The sequence below is a fragment of the Astatotilapia calliptera genome, chromosome 10, assembly GCF_964374335.1.
Source record: "Astatotilapia calliptera chromosome 10, fAstCal68.1, whole genome shotgun sequence".
NCBI classification, from domain to species: Eukaryota; Metazoa; Chordata; class Actinopteri; order Cichliformes; family Cichlidae; genus Astatotilapia; species Astatotilapia calliptera.
Window position 1 is genome coordinate 763,180 of NC_137431.1, and position 16,651 is coordinate 779,830.

General features: G+C 46.1%; 1 protein-coding gene across 5 annotated transcripts; it reads left to right on the top strand.

Moving 5' to 3' along the window:
• The first annotated feature begins 7,999 nt into the window (after positions 1-7,999).
• riox2 (ribosomal oxygenase 2) lies at positions 8,000-16,651 on the top strand. 5 transcript variants are annotated; one of them, XM_026182167.2, is made up of 10 exons: positions 8,000-8,137; positions 8,975-9,421; positions 11,045-11,164; positions 11,246-11,374; positions 12,511-12,614; positions 13,473-13,575; positions 15,123-15,288; positions 15,365-15,453; positions 15,550-15,660; positions 16,389-16,651. In XM_026182167.2, the coding sequence occupies exons 1-10, from the start codon at positions 8,000-8,002 to the stop codon at positions 16,539-16,541; spliced, it is 1,560 nt and encodes a 519-aa protein (XP_026037952.2). In that variant the 3' UTR covers positions 16,542-16,651. The 5 variants fall into 5 exon arrangements, with proteins under 5 accessions (XP_026037952.2, XP_080163547.1, XP_026037953.2 ...); XM_026182168.2 differs by lacking the exon at positions 8,000-8,137 and adding an exon at positions 8,179-8,406; XM_026182169.2 differs by lacking the exon at positions 8,000-8,137 and adding an exon at positions 8,179-8,394.

Consider the following 16,651-nt stretch of genomic DNA (forward strand, 5'->3'; position numbering starts at 1 on the left):
TCAGTTTTGTATTTTAATGTCAAAACATCTCCAGTGGAGCACAGGTCAGACGGGACAGCGATAACAGAATCCAGAGCTGTTTTGGATTTCATTTCAAAAGTTTAGAAAGTTAAGACATTCTACACTACATGCTGTGGTTTTATTTGCAGTGGGATGAGCAGGAGGTGGGTCTGGGTTCAACCTGCGGCCCTTTGTCACACGTTTCTTTCCCTCCACTTTCCTGTCAGTCTTCACCGTACCCATCCAATGAAGTCAGAAAAAGGCCAAAATAATCATTAAAAACACAAAAGATACAGCACTACAGGATTTCAAAAAAGAATCCAGTGTTATACAGAAAGAGCTCTGGAGCTCTGAATCAAAGTGCTAACCGGATCATAAATGAAGCCGTTAAAACCATCGAGTTAATACTGAAGCCCTGCATAAAGTCCAAGTAAATGGTAAATGGCCTGTATTTATATAGCGCTTTTCTAGTCCCTAAGGACCCCAAAGCGCTTTACACAACCTGTCATCCACCCATTCACACACTGGTGATGGCAGCTAAATGTAGCCACAGCCACCCTGGGGCGCACTGACAGAGGCGAGGCTGCCGGACACTGGCGCCACCGGGCCCTCTGACCACCACCAGTAGGCAACGGGTGAAGTGTCTTGCCCAAGGACACAACGACCAAGGCTGTCCAAGCCGGGGCTCGAACCAGCAACCTTCCGATTACAAGGCGAACTCCCAACTCTTGAGCCACGATTGCCCCAAGTTTACACATAGTCATGTTGTTTTAAATGAAATGACACATAGTTCACAGACAGGCTCATCTTTTTCTACGATGTGATTTGAGCTGATCTTAAAAATAAAGTCATTTAAAATATGAGTCTTGCTGACTGATGTCAGGCTGCCATCTACTGGAGTGGAAGAGTTTGCACAAGTCGTGTCTGGGGAGGAGGGCCCGTATTTCACTGGTAGATTGGATTTAGAAAACATAAACACATTACATCCTCCAATGTGTTTGTGTTTCATTTAGGTGTGTATACCATCAGCATAGCACAGGTGGAAAGTGTCAGAACCAGAGCGCTCAAAGACAAAGAAGAAGAAAAGACATGATGGGTAATCACAAAGATTCACATTGCAAGGAAAACCCGTTACACCATAAGCAAGTTGAGCCTGTGACATTTTCCAACTATTTACTACTTCATTGTTCAGTGTGGGTGGCTGCTCTGTGACTGTCAGCCAGTCTCTTCTTTCTGATGATGCGAGGGATCTGAACTGAGTTTCTTTAAAGGAAAATATATTTGTGTATTTAAAGCACACGTACACACTGCAGTGGCTACACAGCCATAATATCACATCCACTACAGACAAAGTTACAAAGTCAAATGCGATCAGATTGACACCTCAGTGTCAACTATAGATGTTCAATTTGTGTAACTGGGATTCCTGTGATTAGAGCTACTTTGTAACTGTGAAATATCTCATATTAAATGATAAATGGAAGGTTTTCTACTCTACCTGACTCAAACAGCTTTAAACTACTGGGCTCATTATCCTATTCATACACACACTTTCAGTGCTCTCTGTCTGTACTCTGATGGATGCACCGGAGAGCAGCTTGGGTTTCTCCCAGGAATATTTGTCATGCAGACTGCGGCAGACAGGAATCAAACCACCAACCGTCACATTTTTATTTCATTTAGTTTAGTGAGTTCATGTTCTTACTAACTTGGAGTAACTGTGGCCTCATAAAGTATTCTCATTCTAAACTATGACACGTATACAGAGCTAATGAGAGGGGGAAACATTTTTAACATACTGAAAAAAACCAATCATTAAAAGTATAGGGCTTTAGAGCGTGATGTCACAGGAGGGGGCGTGACCGCCGAGGCGCCATTTTAGCAGGCCAAACAAAGGGCTAAAGGAGCGAAAGCATCAGCAATGGTTCGCCCTTGTTGTGTTGTCAGTTGTTAGATCACACGATTGGGAAGAGAACAAGCTGGAAAATTTTAACCGAGACCAGTAACACAGAGCTCTGTCTGACCATGTTAATCACAGTGTTTTAAGTATGAACAAGTCTTCTCTCTGGACAGGCTGGAGATCTGCTGTACTTTCCTCGGGGAACCATCCATCAAGCCAGAACCCCGGCAGGAGTGAACTGCTCCATCCACTTAACTCTCAGCACCTACCAGAGAATGTAAGCTTCTTCTTCTTCCCCTTTTTACCCCAAGCCCTAAAAGGCTGATAGTAGCAGATAAAAATTTTGCGAATGTGCTAACTGGAGACCGAGGTAGTTTCAGATTGATACCATAGGTCAGGGGTCTCGAACTGCAGGCTTCGAGGGCCGGTGTCCTGCAGGTTTTAGATCTCACCCTGGGTCAACACACCAGAATCACATGATGAGTTCATTACCAGGCCTCTGGAGACTACAAGACATGTTGAGGAGGTCATTTAGCCATTTAAATCAGCTGTGATGGATCAAGGACACGTTTAAAACCTGCAGGACACCGGCCCTCGAGGCCTGGAGTTCGAGACCCTGCTGTAGGAGCATCTACTAACTCAGAAGAGTTCAAATTCCATGGCGTTGACCACATTGATATGAAAGTCTGCAGAGACTCTCACTCGGAGGGAGTCTAGGCTGAGCCCTATGAAAGTAATGCATTGAGTTGGCGTCAATGTGCTCTTTTCCATGAGCGGGGCCACTGCTGCCTCGGTGCATTTCACAAACACCCTTGGGCTCAGTGAGAGACCAAAAGGCAGGACTACACACTCGTATGCCATCCCCTGGAAAGCAAATCTCAGATACTTTCAGTGTGGGGGATATATGGGGATGTGGAAATAAGCATCCCTCAGGTCGATTGATGTGAACGAGTCGCCCGCTCGTACAAACCGTAGCAGCGAGGCGTGTGTCAACATCCTGAACTTGTATGTCCTTAAATGCCGGTTCAGGGCACGGAGATCCAGAATGGCTCTCATCCCCCTCCCCCCTTTCTTTGGCACAAGGAAATACCTTGAATAAAATCCACTGTGCATTTCCTCGGGAGGGACAACTCTTATAGCTCCTTTGTCTCTCAAGGTGGAAATTTCCTCCAGGAGAAAACTGGCGGACTCGCCCGGAGCACGAGAGTAAACGAATTCTTTGAATTGTGGTGGAGCGACACTGAATTGCAGCCTGTAGCCCTTTTTCAATGTCCTCAGCACCCATGCTGACTGAGTGCAGGTGGCCCAGCTCTTCATGTGGAGAGACAGAGGGCTCACTGGCCACTCCACCGAAGATGGCGTTTTGGCGCCCCCTTGTGGTCGCAGCGCGAACCACACGCCATTTTGGCGTCCCGTCACCTCTGTCACAGGCGAGCGAGGTGACGGGCTCATCTGCGTCATCACAGCCATGGAAACGCGAGTCTCCACGGGCTGCGTTATGGCAGACGGTGCTCTGTTTTTCAACATTTTTTTTCATGTGTTTTGCAACACTCGACAGCGCCCTCGGCAAACTGCCTGGATGCGCGTGTCGGGGCTTTTTAATACAGAATGCACGAAATAAGTGCCCGTGAAACAACACTGTGAACTTTAGCAGAGTGAAGCTGACCCCCCACCCACTTGAAACGTAAAGGCAAATAGGCGGAGCGGTTAGTGCTACGTTTGTGCAGATTTGTGCAGGTAAAATTTTCGTTTGTGCTGCTTCTGTTTTAAAGATATTAATGAAAATGTAAAGGTCAACCAGCCCCCCCACATTACCCAAATCCAACAAAAGTGGTATCAAACGTTTGTGCTACGTTTGTGCTGCAAAGATTTTCGTTTGTGCTGCTATCATTTTAAAGATATTAATAACAATTTCTAGAGGTCATCAGAGGTCAACCAGCCCCCCCACATTAATTAAATCAAACAAAATGGGTGTCAATCAACTGTGCTACGTTTGTGCTGGTTTGTGCTGCTAAAATTTTCGTTTGTGCTGCTTCTGTTTTAAAGATATTAATGAAAATGTAAAGGTCAAAAGGTCAACCAGCCCCCCCACATTACCCAAATCCAACAAAAGTGGTATCAAACGTTTGTGCTACGTTTGTGCTGGTTTGTGCTGCAGAAATTTTTGTTTGTGCCGTTATTATTTTAAAGATATTAACAAAAATTTCTAGAGGTCAACCAGCCCCCCCATATTAATGGAATCAAACAAAATGGATGTCAAACGTTTGTGCTGGTTTGTGCTGCAAAAATGTTTGTTTGTGCTGCTAACATTTTAAAATGTTTAATAAAATAACGTCTTGATGCGTGCTTAATCATCCAGGTAAGTAAATCCCAAAAGGTTGATTCTGTTCATCTGGACATTTTCAGTTGGAGAAACGTTTCGTCACTCATCCAAGTGACTTCTTCAGTCTCAGCTGACTGCAGGTTTCCCCAACCATATAAACAGTACATTTGCATAGTGAAGGAAACTAGCGCCACTGAATGAACAATGTGCCGGGGGGTTAATTCCATGATTGTTAGTATGCAAATTCTTATGACCATTGATCAATGACAACTAATCAAAGCCTATTGATCAATGGCCATGAGTACCATTCACAGAAAGTGGGGAATGGCTACAATCACAGCATTGTAGGATGGCGAAAGATGTACCCTTGGGCCCCCCTTCTCGATCCAGAGATGGTCAGCATCCTGACAGCCCGATGGACGAAGCTGTCTCTCAGTCTGCTGGTTCTGGTCCGGAGGCTCTTCAGTATCCTTCCTGATGGCAGCAAACTGAAGACGCTGTTGAAGGGATGAGTGGAGTCACCTGTAATGGAGACGACCTTCCAGATGAGGCAGGTGCAGTAGATCTCCTGGGGAGGGAGGCAAGAGAGGTCCCCACAATGCTCTCGGCTGCTCTCACTACCCGTTGTCATTTTTTCCTGCAGAACCCAGTGCAGGAGTCATACCACACAGTGATGCAGCTGGTGAGGATACTCTCAACTGTGCCTCTGTAAAAGGTGCTCATAATGGGGGTTGAATCTCTTGTGCTTCTCAGTTTGCAGAGGAAGTAGAGTCACTGTTGGTCTTCTCCACATTCAGGGACAGGTTGTTGTTGCTGTACCACTCTGGCAGATGGTTAACTTCACCCCTGTAGTAGATCTCGTCGTGGGTCAGCAGAGTGAAGAGAAGGGGGCTCAACACACATCCTTGGGGAGCCCCCGTATTCCGTGTTCTTGGGCTGGAGGTGTTGCTGTCGACCCGTACTGTCTGCTGTCTTCCTGTCAAGAAATCTAGCAGCCCGTTATACAGCAAGGTGCTGATCCCCAGCAGATCCAGTTTGTGAATGAGTTGCTGGGGAATGATGGTGTTGAATGCTGAACTGAAGTCTATGAACAGCACTCTGACATATGAGTCTCTAGTGTTCAGATGTGTGAGGGCTGAGTGAGGGGCAGTTGAAATTCCATCATCGGTTGAGCGTTTTGACCGGTATGCGAACTGAAATGGATCCAGGTTGGGGGAAAGCAATAATTTGATTTGATGCATGACTAACCGTTCAAAGCACTTAACTTAATAATGATGGAGGTGAGTTTGACAGGACGGTAGTCCTTAAAGCAGGAGATAGATGACTTCTTGGGTTCAGTAATGATGGTGGAGGGATCTCCACACACTGTCTGGGGATTGTGTCACCACGGTCTGTAGAGTGGGCTTGTAGTCTGTGATGGTTTGTATTCCTTGCCACTGCCTCCAAGTATCTCTGCTGTCGCTGAAGCTTTGCTGTAGCTGATGCCACGTGACAGGTTTGCCCTTGCTGTTCTTAGACTCACCTAATTCCCGGCTCTGAAGGCTTGCATTTTTCAACTTTAGGAGCATTTAAACCTGACCTGTGAGCCATGGTTTCTGATTGGCCCAGACAGTGATAGTCCTGGTCTCTGTGACATCATCGATGCATTTTGGGATGTAGGCAGTGACAGTTTCTGTATATTCCTGAAAGTCTGTGGTGTTGTCGTGTGTGGCGGCCTGTGGTGGAAAAGCAGTGCCTCTGAGGACCCTTCTGGCCACACCTGTACCTGCTTACGAACTGGTTTGGTGACTTTGACCAGGGGCCTGTGGGAACCCATGGCACACCTAGATTTCTGCCTGTACTGACCCTTATGCAAAATAGGTGGAATTAAGACAGTTCCAAAAGCAAACACAACTGATCAGTGCTGAGAGTGGTCCTGTTGCTGAGGTTGGGATGATCCTGTAATCTCTTATGAACGACCTCCAACGCTTCTATGACTGGGATGCAAGTGAAGACAGATGTAACATCTCTCTCTCACTGTACATGTACTGTTTATAAAATTAGGGAAACATAACCTGCACAAACAAAATAATTTGCAGGACAAATGTTTGACATCAATTTTGTTCGATTTGAAGAAGGTAGGGGGGGCAACTTCACTCACGGGTGTTTATATGGTTGGGGAAACCTGCAGTCAGCTGAGACTGAAGAAGTCACTTGGATGAGTGACGAAACGTTTCTCCAACTGAAAATGTCCAGATGAACAGAATCAACCTTTTGGGATTTACTTACCTGGATGATTAAGCACGCATCAAGACGTTATTTTATTAAACATTTTAAAATGTTAGCAGCACAAACAAACATTTTTGCAGCACAAACGTTTGACATCCATTTTGTTTGATTCCATTAATATGGGGGGGCTGGTTGACCTCTAGAAATTTTTGTTAATATCTTTAAAATAATAACGGCACAAACAAAAATTTCTGCAGCACAAACGTAGCACAAACGTTTGATACCACTTTTGTTGGATTTGGGTAATGTGGGGGGGCTGGTTGACCTTTTGACCTTTACATTTTCATTAATATCTTTAAAACAGAAGCAGCACAAACGAAAATTTTAGCAGCACAAACCAGCACAAACGTAGCACTAAAAAAGTAGACCATTTTGGCCCGTTTTGGAGCAGTCTGGGGGGATGGTGACCTTTGAATGACCTATAAAATAAAGTTTAATATCTCGGAAACAGAAGCAGCACAAACGCTAATTTTACCTGCACAAATCTGCACAAACGTAGCACTAACCGCTCCGCCTATTTGCCTTTACGTTTCAAGTGGGTGGGGGGTCAGCTTCACTCTGCTGTGAACTTTGGCTCTCTTTCCCTCTGGCGGGTCCGGTGACAGGAACGCCGGCCCGAGTTAAGCACTCTGTGTGGAACATGTCCCGTTGAACTTGCTCTGGAACGGAGCTGGGAGGCGGCAGGGTGGCCCATGAAGGGGGAAACTGGGTTCAGACTCCTATAAACTACTAACCTATACTTTCACTGCTCATCGTCATATAGGAATGTTGAGTCATATTGCAGAAACAGTCTTTTTTCTTGAAAGGAAGATTGATCCACTGTAATGTAAGGTTGGTCCAGGACATCTCCGAACTGAAGACAGTCACTCCTCTTCTCCACTCCAATAAAACCTTTAATTCAGTGGAGCATCATTTTATGTTGACGGTACCTGAATTTTCTTTGTGGAAATAAATTCAGGTGACTATCCAAAGGCACCTCTCCCCCTATTTAATACACACACACACACACACACATACATATATATGGAAGAGAGAGAGAGAAAATGAATTACACAGAGAAAATGTAGGACGCCATTAAGTCTGTCCCATCTCTCTGTATGTTTTCATACTGGTCACTTAATTTAAAAACGTGTAATGAAAGTCAGCGGTTATTTCAGTAACTCTTATCTGTGCTTCCTGTGGGCAAACCTGCTGTTCTAGGCTCCAGGACCTCACCTGCTCAGGTCTTCCCATCTGTGAATATCACCCTGTTGTCTTGTCCCACAGCAAATTCAATTAATGACCCTGGAAACACATGAATTTGAAAATAATCAAACGTTTTTTAACAATCCCCAATAGGAATAGAAATGAAATAAAAAAAAAACATTTGGCAATAAAAATGTAAATCAAGTTCAAAATAACAAGTTTCCAGAGTCCATGGTGACGTCACTAATGCACTGCAGCTGTGATGTCACGGAGGGAAAGCTCCGTTTTACAGTCTGTGTTTCACTTGATTCCGTGTCTGTGAAATGCTTTTACACCCTAAACGTGTTCACAGAGCGACGCTGGTGACCGTCAACAACTTTCAAGGCCGTGACTTGTTTCCGATGCTGGGGGAGAGCTCCCGGTGTCCCGGTACAGCAGCCGAACACGTCTGCGTGTTTTCTGTGAGTGGGTTTGTTGAGCCTCCGCTGAATGACTTCTCCAGCGCATGCGTGTCGCTGGTCCCGACAGCGAGCAACGTCCTGCTCCTGTTTTCCTCTCGGACCATCTGACACGTGTAAAACGCTAAAGTCCCCGTTTGTGTCTCACTACATGTCCCGTGTTCTGACGCTGGTGTGAGTTTCCAGTCGGACATAATTTGGAAAACACTTGTGAAGTCACACGTGTGGCTGACCGGGGTCGTCATCGAGCTCGAGTGGAGGTGTGTTGGGAGGTGAGTGAGTGCGTGGGGTTGTTGGATGTGGTGATGTGGAACATAAAGCCGTCGCTTTGCTATGGCTGTGATGGAGCTGTCACGGCGTCTTCGTGATCCGAGCACCGCTTTATGACCGAGCACCTTCACCGGTGCTCCGTCAGCCCATCCTGATCCGGGACCATCCCAAACACCGTTCGGGTAGAAAACTCTGTTCGCAGCGATGCTTGCGGTGTGGGCTGTGCTGTGTGTACAAGCTTGTATGGACTGAATCTGAACGTTACGAGCTTCTGTGGGTGCTATTACTCCTTCTGACCAGAGGTGTCGCTGTGTGAGCGGTGAAAGAGGCGGGAGAAGCTAAGAGTTTGTCTGCTCCACACAGCTGATCCACAGACTGGCTCAGTGGGATGATCAAGTGTTCCCAGTTTGCTCCAGCAGACTTTGGCCAGTTTAAGTAAGACACAGCTCAACAGCGCTCACCGTGCAAGAAAAGGAATTTGATATAGGAATGATCAGATAATGAATTCAGTAACCTTCAATGTGTTGCTTTAACTCTAATACCGGTAATATTCTCTGGACTTGTGTGCAGACTGAAAAGATGCCAAAGAAAAGCAAAACTCCGAGTGTGAAGAGACGGATCGCTGACCAAGAGCAGCCCGCTGTCAAACGAAGCAAAGAGGAGCAGAGCGACACTTCACCCCTTTGCTTCCAGAGCCCAGCCACACTGTTCGAGAGCCTCATCCAGCCGATGGGGACAGATCGGTTCTTCTCAGAGTATTGGGAGAAGAAGCCTCTTCATCTGCAGAGGTCTGATCCTGGCACAGCCTCGTACTACCAGTCCCTGTTTCAGCTGTGTGACCTGCAGAGCCTGTGTTCTCAGGGTCTCGAGTACTACAGGGACATCAACGTCGTTCGCTGCGTCAACGGCAAGAAAAAGCTTCTGAACAAGGAAGGCCGAGTGAAGCACAGTGTTCTCAATAAGATCATGAGTCAGAACAAAGCCACCGTCCAGTACCACCAGCCGCAGAGGTTCAAGGTGAGTGTCATGGCTTTGCTGCCTTTGGACCAGTTTGCATTCATGGTTCATCCACCTGTTTCCTTTTTGTGTATGCAGTGTGTTTGGTGCGCTGCCGATACATGGCCAGCTGTGATGAGCAGTTGTTGTCTGCACAGCTGTGTTGGCGCCCTCGCCTCTGGACCACACACATCACCAGTACATGAAACTGAAGACGTTTCTATGGCCGAGCATTGTTCACAAACCCGTGTCTGGATGTTCCATGTACACATTTCTCTCAGACCATCTCATTTCCTTTTCACCAAACAATTTCATTTCTTGCCGAGCACCTTTGTTTCTTCTTTTCAACATCCACCACCTCATGTTAGACTAAACCAGTAGCACTGCATCCTGGTCTCCCATGAGGCCTCACGGGTGGGGGCTCAGTCAGGCTCGGCTCACTGTTAGTCTCTGCAGCCTGTTTGCTGCTGTGCTCAGTCGTGTTTCGTGTGATATCTGTGTTTCTCCATCCATCCTGACCACCTGATCTGATGTGTTGTTGAATGTAGTGGGGGATTTGTCTCCCACTGAGTTTCTGCCCTGTGCTCATTGATCTTCCCTCCTCCTCCTCATCTGTGTCTCTGTGGGGATTTTCCTCTTACTGTCCTTTGAAGAGTAGCTCTGCCGGGCTCGTCCCAGTTGTGGATTGTGACGTCCTTCCGGAGTTCCTTTTTCCAGTCTAACCCCTCGGATTGTGCGATGTGCATTCCTTTTCACGTCACCGTTTACTTGTGTCCACGTGGGTGTCAAAGATAGGAACTGTGTGCCGCTGTGTGTGGATATTGTGTCTTATTTCTGCTTTAATGTCACCCTGGACATGTCTGCAACCACTCCCAGCACATCTAGTTGAATTGCAGTTTCCTTGCTGAGTATTGGCTCTCCTGTTGCTTGATGCAGTGAAGTCAGCTGGCATTACAGATCTACTTCACCAACGGTACATGTCACTGTGTTTGATCTCTCATTACAAACGTATAGTTTGGCTCTGATTCTGTTTGCACACATCTCACTGTTGCTTTCCACTGTATTCTCTACATGATCGTCCTGAGGCACGCCTGTTCCTTAGCAAAATGACCCCCACGTTTATCTGTTTTCTCTTTCCCATCTTCACAGTGTTTGCTTGTATTAAAGTTCCCCTCCATCGCTGCCATCTGCAGCTTTACTCGTTCACACTGTTCCTTGATCTCTGAAGTTCAAACCAGTGTCACGTTGGCTTCTTGCAGCAACTTTCCCTTCACATAGTCGAACATGTGTCACCGAGGCATCCACCTCCTCGGTCAGCTTTCCGTCTGTGGTCAGCCGCCTCGTCGCCCTGCAGTCCAGCACGACACGCTCGGCGTAGCAGTCAAACTTCAGCAAAGGCTTGTTGTCATATTCCTCGATGAGCCTGTGCTTATAAGATTTAACTCCGGCTCGGCGCTGTCACATGTATGCGACACAGCTTTTGTTCAGATTAAAGTCTTCACTCCAATCAGCCTGAACTGTTTAATTCAACACCCACTGTGAACATAGGCCAGATTTCAAAGATCATGACACTGTCCAAGTACCTGTGGAGCTAACACTGTGCATGTGGAGGCCGCTCTCAGCAGGTCTTCTGTGTGTTGTCAGGATGAGCTGTGGAGGATTCAGGAGAAGCTGGAGTGCTTCTTTGGGGCTCTGGTGGGCTCGAACATCTATATCACCCCAGAGGAGTCGCAGGGCCTTCCACCTCATTATGATGATGTAGAGGTACAACAATAACTGTGGATGATGTGAGTAATGTGCGGTCCAGCATACGTGTTGCTAATCTCCATGGTGCTCTGTGCACAGGTGTTTATCTTGCAGCTGCAGGGACAGAAACATTGGCGTCTTTATAATCCTACTGTTCCACTGGCAGCTGAATACAGCGTGCAGTCAGAGGACAGTATTGGCATCCCAACTCATGATATTATACTGAAGGTACAGCACTTTATATCAGCTAAAGCAAGTATGATCTGATTCTGCAGTACATCTTCTGTTCAAGGTTTAATGTTCATTTTTATTCAAACGTATGATCATCTTTGGGAATGTCTTTGTAGGAATGGGCAGGGGTGCAGAAGTCCCTGGAGGAGCAGTAGTAATGGTTCCTTAAACGTTTCTCCCACAGAGGCGGAAAAGAAAAGGAGCTCAAATCAGACGTGCTTGACTCTGTTGTCTTTGTTAAATCCAGAATCAAGGTTGAAATCCTTTGTCTCGCACATGGTCTCAAATAATCAGACCCAGTCGTATCTTACAGACCTCATAGCGTGGTATTGCTTCAAGCAGAATGGGAGGCAGAGCCTTCAGTTTTCAGGCCCCTCTTCTGTGGAACCAGCTCCCAGTTTGGATTCAGGAGACAGACACTATCTCTACTTTCAAGATTAGGCTTCAAACTTTCCTTTTAATAAAACATGTAGTTAGAGCTGGATCAGTGACCCTGAATCCTCCTTCAGCTACACTGCCACATGAGAACAAAGGGCTGGGTTTGAATTAGGAATTTCATGTGAATTTTACTGATGGGTCAGTGTAGCACAGACCTACTGCTGGAAGGCCAAGATAATTCTACTACAACAGCAAGACGCAAGTCACTAAGTGAGAAACAGAACCCTCTCATAGGATGTGTCCCTATAAAACACTACAGCCCCCCCACCAACAGGCTGGGGAGGTGGTCCGAGACAAAGGAATGTCTTTGATCCTGCTGCTTGAACTAAGACTTACAAATTTAAGTAACACAATGACAACATGTAACAATTTGACTCAACATTTACAAGGATGGGTCACATTCCAAGTATTGCCTCATTGTGTGAGGACTACTTGTGGCTGATGTCACTATGAGGTCATACAGTTATTATGAAACAAAGATACTTTTTGAAGTTTTTACACAGAACAAAGATTTTTGATTTGAATTCTTAAACTAAGTTTGAACAGTCATGTCATTGCTTTATTATGTGAGACATAATTGAACTTATTCTGTGTTTATATGTACAAAACCTTTAACCGAGACCAGTAACACAGAGCTCTGTCTGACCATGTTAATCACAGTGTTTTAAGTATGAACAAGTCTTCTCTCTGGACAGGCTGGAGATCTGCTGTACTTTCCTCGGGGAACCATCCATCAAGCCAGAACCCCGGCAGGAGTGAACTGCTCCATCCACTTAACTCTCAGCACCTACCAGAGAATGTAAGCTTCTTCTTCTTCCCCTTTTTACCCCAAGCCCTAAAAGGCTGATAGTAGCAGATAAAAATTTTGCGAATGTGCTAACTGGAGACCGAGGTAGTTTCAGATTGATACCATAGGTCAGGGGTCTCGAACTGCAGGCTTCGAGGGCCGGTGTCCTGCAGGTTTTAGATCTCACCCTGGGTCAACACACCAGAATCACATGATGAGTTCATTACCAGGCCTCTGGAGAACTTCAAGACATGTTGAGGAGGTCATTTAGCCATTTAAATCAGCTGTGATGGATCAAGGACATCTAAAACCTGCAGGACACCGGCCCTCGAGGCCTGCAGTTCGAGACCCTGCTGTAGGAGCATCTACTAACTCAGAAGAGTTCAAATTCCATGGCGTTGACCTGAGAGGTTACACTTAATGAAAATCTCATGAATCCAGTGACTTGACAACAAGGCGATGTAGAATTTTGAAAGTGATTTGTTTGTTTGTTTGTTTGTTTTTACAAAGTATCAACTTTCATAAAAAAAAAGATTCTGTTGAAATCGCACTTCCTTTTCCTTTATTGGCATGTCAGGGAGTAAGTGTGCAGTAAAACTACTGCCCACTGATCCGGCACACAGACTCGTACTCGACTCAGTAGAACAGACGTCTGCTCAGCAGAGTAAAGTCAGGGTACATCATCAGGTTTTCAGCCAATAAGAAACAGAAGAACTGGTCCTGTTCAAAGCTCCAAACACTGATAACAGATGGGTTTGATGATGATTGTTTCTGTCGTGCTCAAACAAAACTGGTGTGTGAATGAGATCCAGAAGAGTTCTCTGTTGCTAATCAGTCCCACACTGTCTCACTGTCCCCGCCTGCTGTCAGGTCATGGGGAGATTTGCTGTTGGACGTATTTCCCAGCTTACTGTGTGGCCGCAGCAGGAGGGAAGTCAGCCTCAGAGAGGGGATGGCCAGAAGACTCTTACTGGTAATCACGACAGTATGAACACCATCTCTGTATTCCCATGACATATTATTCCAAACTGATCCTGACAGATGCTTTTTCTGTCTGTGACTGCACGCTGAAGAATCTATGGCAGTATATGAGATGGTTTCATAGTACCAGTCAGGAGTTTGGACACAGCTTCTCATTTAATGGTTTGTCTTTAGTTTCATGACTGTTTACATCGTAGAGTCTCACTGAAGGCATCCAAACTATGAATGAACACATGTGGAATCATGCAGTAAACAAAAAGTGTGAAGTAGCGGTCAAAGCCAGCCTTTGCTTTGCTCACTCTTTCATTCTCTCCATGAGCTTCATGAGGTCGTCTCCTGAAGTGGTTTCCAACAGTCTTGAAGGAGTTCCCAGAGATGCTGAGCACCTGTTGGTCCTTTTGCCTTCACTCTGCGCTCCATCTCATCCCAAACCATCTCCACGGGGTTTAGGTCAGGTGACTGTGGAGGCCAGGCCATCAGGTGCAGCACTCCATCACTCTCCTTCTGGGTCAAACAGCCCTCACACAGCCTGGAGGTGTGTTTGGGCTCATTGTCCTGTCCTGTGGCTGCAGGATGCTGTGGTAGCCATGCTGGGTCAGTCTGCCTTCAGTTTTGAATAAATCCCCAACAGCGTCACCAGCAAAGCCCCCCACACCATCATCACACCTCCTCCATGCTTCACAGTGGGAACCATGCACGTAGAGACCATACGTTCACCTTTTTAGCAATTTTATGCACTGACTGACCTTCAGTTCTTAAAGTAATGAGGGACTGTTTCTAACAGTTGTCAAACAGGCCTGTCAGCTGTGCACCAACCTGACACAAACAACAGATGGTCCCAACGTCATTAAGAAGGCAAGAAACTCCACAGATGAACCCTGACAGGCTCACTGTGAGGTGAAACCATGTCAGGTGACTACATCATGAAGCTCACTGAGAGAAGGCCGAGGGTTTGCAGCGCTGTCAACAAAGCAAAGGGCGTCTACTGTCAGGAATCTGAAATATCCATCCATCCATCCATCCATCCATCCATCCATCCGCTACCGCTTATCCTTTTCAGGGTCGCGGGGGGCGCTGGAGAATCTGAAATATATGTAGAGTTATTTATACATTTTCTCTTTGCTACATAATTCCACCCGTCATGCTTATTATATTAATGTCTTCAGTTTGTATCAGTTTGAAGAAGTAAAAATAAAGAGAAAGCATTAAATGAGAATCTCTGTCCAAACGTTTGACAGGTAGTGTGTGTAACATCTGCAATGTGCTGTTTTTAATTGACTCATAATTACTTAAAGCTGTTCTGTGATCTTTTTCCCTGAAACTGGAGCAATGTTGAGGTAAACGGGTCCTCATAATGCACTGCTTTCATAGTTTTTAGAAGATTTATCTTCTAAGAATGAATATAAAACGAAAATAGCTTCAGAAGAGAGCGAGGTCTGTATTTGTGCCTCTGTCATTACAGCTCAACTTCTAATGCTTTCTGAATTATGTAAAATATGAATGAGATGCATTCACAGTCACATGCATGTCTGTGTGTAGAGCAGCAGTGCAGGCCTGCACACCAACCAGCGGCTGGCCGCCAGCCTCAGAGCTCTGGCTGACGAGATGGAAACTGGGGCGCAGGACCTGGGCTTCACTCACATGAAGAGAGACTTCATCATGAACAGACTGCCTCCTTACTGCCAGCAGCAGCTGTCTTCACCATGTATGTCATGGATGCATTCAGATCGATTTTTCAGTGATGTACATTTGTGCATATAAACATATGGTGTGTGTCACAGCTGGAAAGAGTCCTGCCTTGGAGGATACAGTGATTCTGACCTTTAAAGACCATGTGGTAATAACAGTGGAGCCCCGCCCACAGAGCACAGTGAGTCCTTTAAGGCTGTAAGTACAGAAATGTGCAGCCCTGTTGGGGTTCTGTGCGTGCGCTCTAACAGTGTGCTCTGAACTGTGTGTGTTTCAGGACGACGCCACAGAGCTGGTAGTATTTGTCTTGCATTCTTTGAAGAACCAGAGAGAAGGTCACATGATGGGCGACAGCTGTGATGACCAGGAAGAACGCAGCATCTCCACGGTAATGCCATACCTCGCTGATGGTCCTTTCATATTCATAACACATGTTCAACAGTGTTCTGCTGCAGAGGTGCAGAAATCCACCGCCACAGATATTTATCCTCTGTGACGAAACCTCGAACAGCCACGAAACAGTTAGTGTGACCCGCGAAAACCGAAACATTTGTCCATGTTTGGTTTAAAACGAGTGTTTTTAAGGGTTTTTATCCTCAACTGTAAAAGCTGGTCGGGTGCTGTCACTCGGATCAGGCAGTGTAGGAGGTTCACACTGACACACAGGTGCTGCTGCTGAAGAACTGGACCAGTTCAAGTCTGTGACCTCAACATAAAGGTCAGAGGTCATGTTCTCTGAAAGTCTTGTTAATGCCATAACTGGAGAACAAGCTGGCGTAAGATTTTGACCCGATAGGTGTGTGTACTGGGAGGCTGAGGGTTAGCACTGGCAGCTTTATTTATACAGCACCAGTTCACAGCAGTTATCTCAAGGTGCTTTACATTCCAAGGTAAAGACCCCAGACTGTGAGGCTGAGCGTCACATGCTGAAAATATCCACCAATCAATACCAGTGAGATGTGCAGCTGTGTTATATCATCAGGTATTTGAAGAAGGACCTGGGTTTACCTTCTGATTGGACATGGACAGTGAGACAATGAAGCGCACTATATGGATGTGTGTTGAACATGTGTGTTGAAAAAGGTCTCCACCCTAACCATATGTCTGTGTCTGCAGGGCTTGCAGTTTCCCCTGTCCTACCTCCAGGCCCTGCGGCAGCTCCAGCTGGCAGAGCAGCTGGTTGTTGCCCAGCTTCAGCTGCCCACACAGGAGGACAAACTCAACCTGGCCCTTGCTCTGTGGAGTGAGAACCTGCTGCGTGTCCTGTAGTTCACCTGCAGTCAGCTACTGATGTACACCTGATTGTTATCAAAACGTCGTATTTGTCTTTGACCTCTTTTCCTGAATAAAGCTGGTATTTAAAGATTGACCTTTACAAA

Excerpts from the sequence above, each read along its gene's own strand:
- riox2 (XM_026182167.2), top strand. The coding sequence starts at position 8,000 with ATGCTTTTACACCCTAAACGTGTTCACAGAGCGACGCTGGTGACCGTC. Across the intron at positions 9,422-11,044 it reads ACCAGCCGCAGAGGTTCAAG|GATGAGCTGTGGAGGATTCA; the intron begins GTGAGTGTCATG and ends GTGTGTTGTCAG. Across the intron at positions 12,615-13,472 it reads CTCAGCACCTACCAGAGAAT|GTCATGGGGAGATTTGCTGT; the intron begins GTAAGCTTCTTC and ends GCCTGCTGTCAG.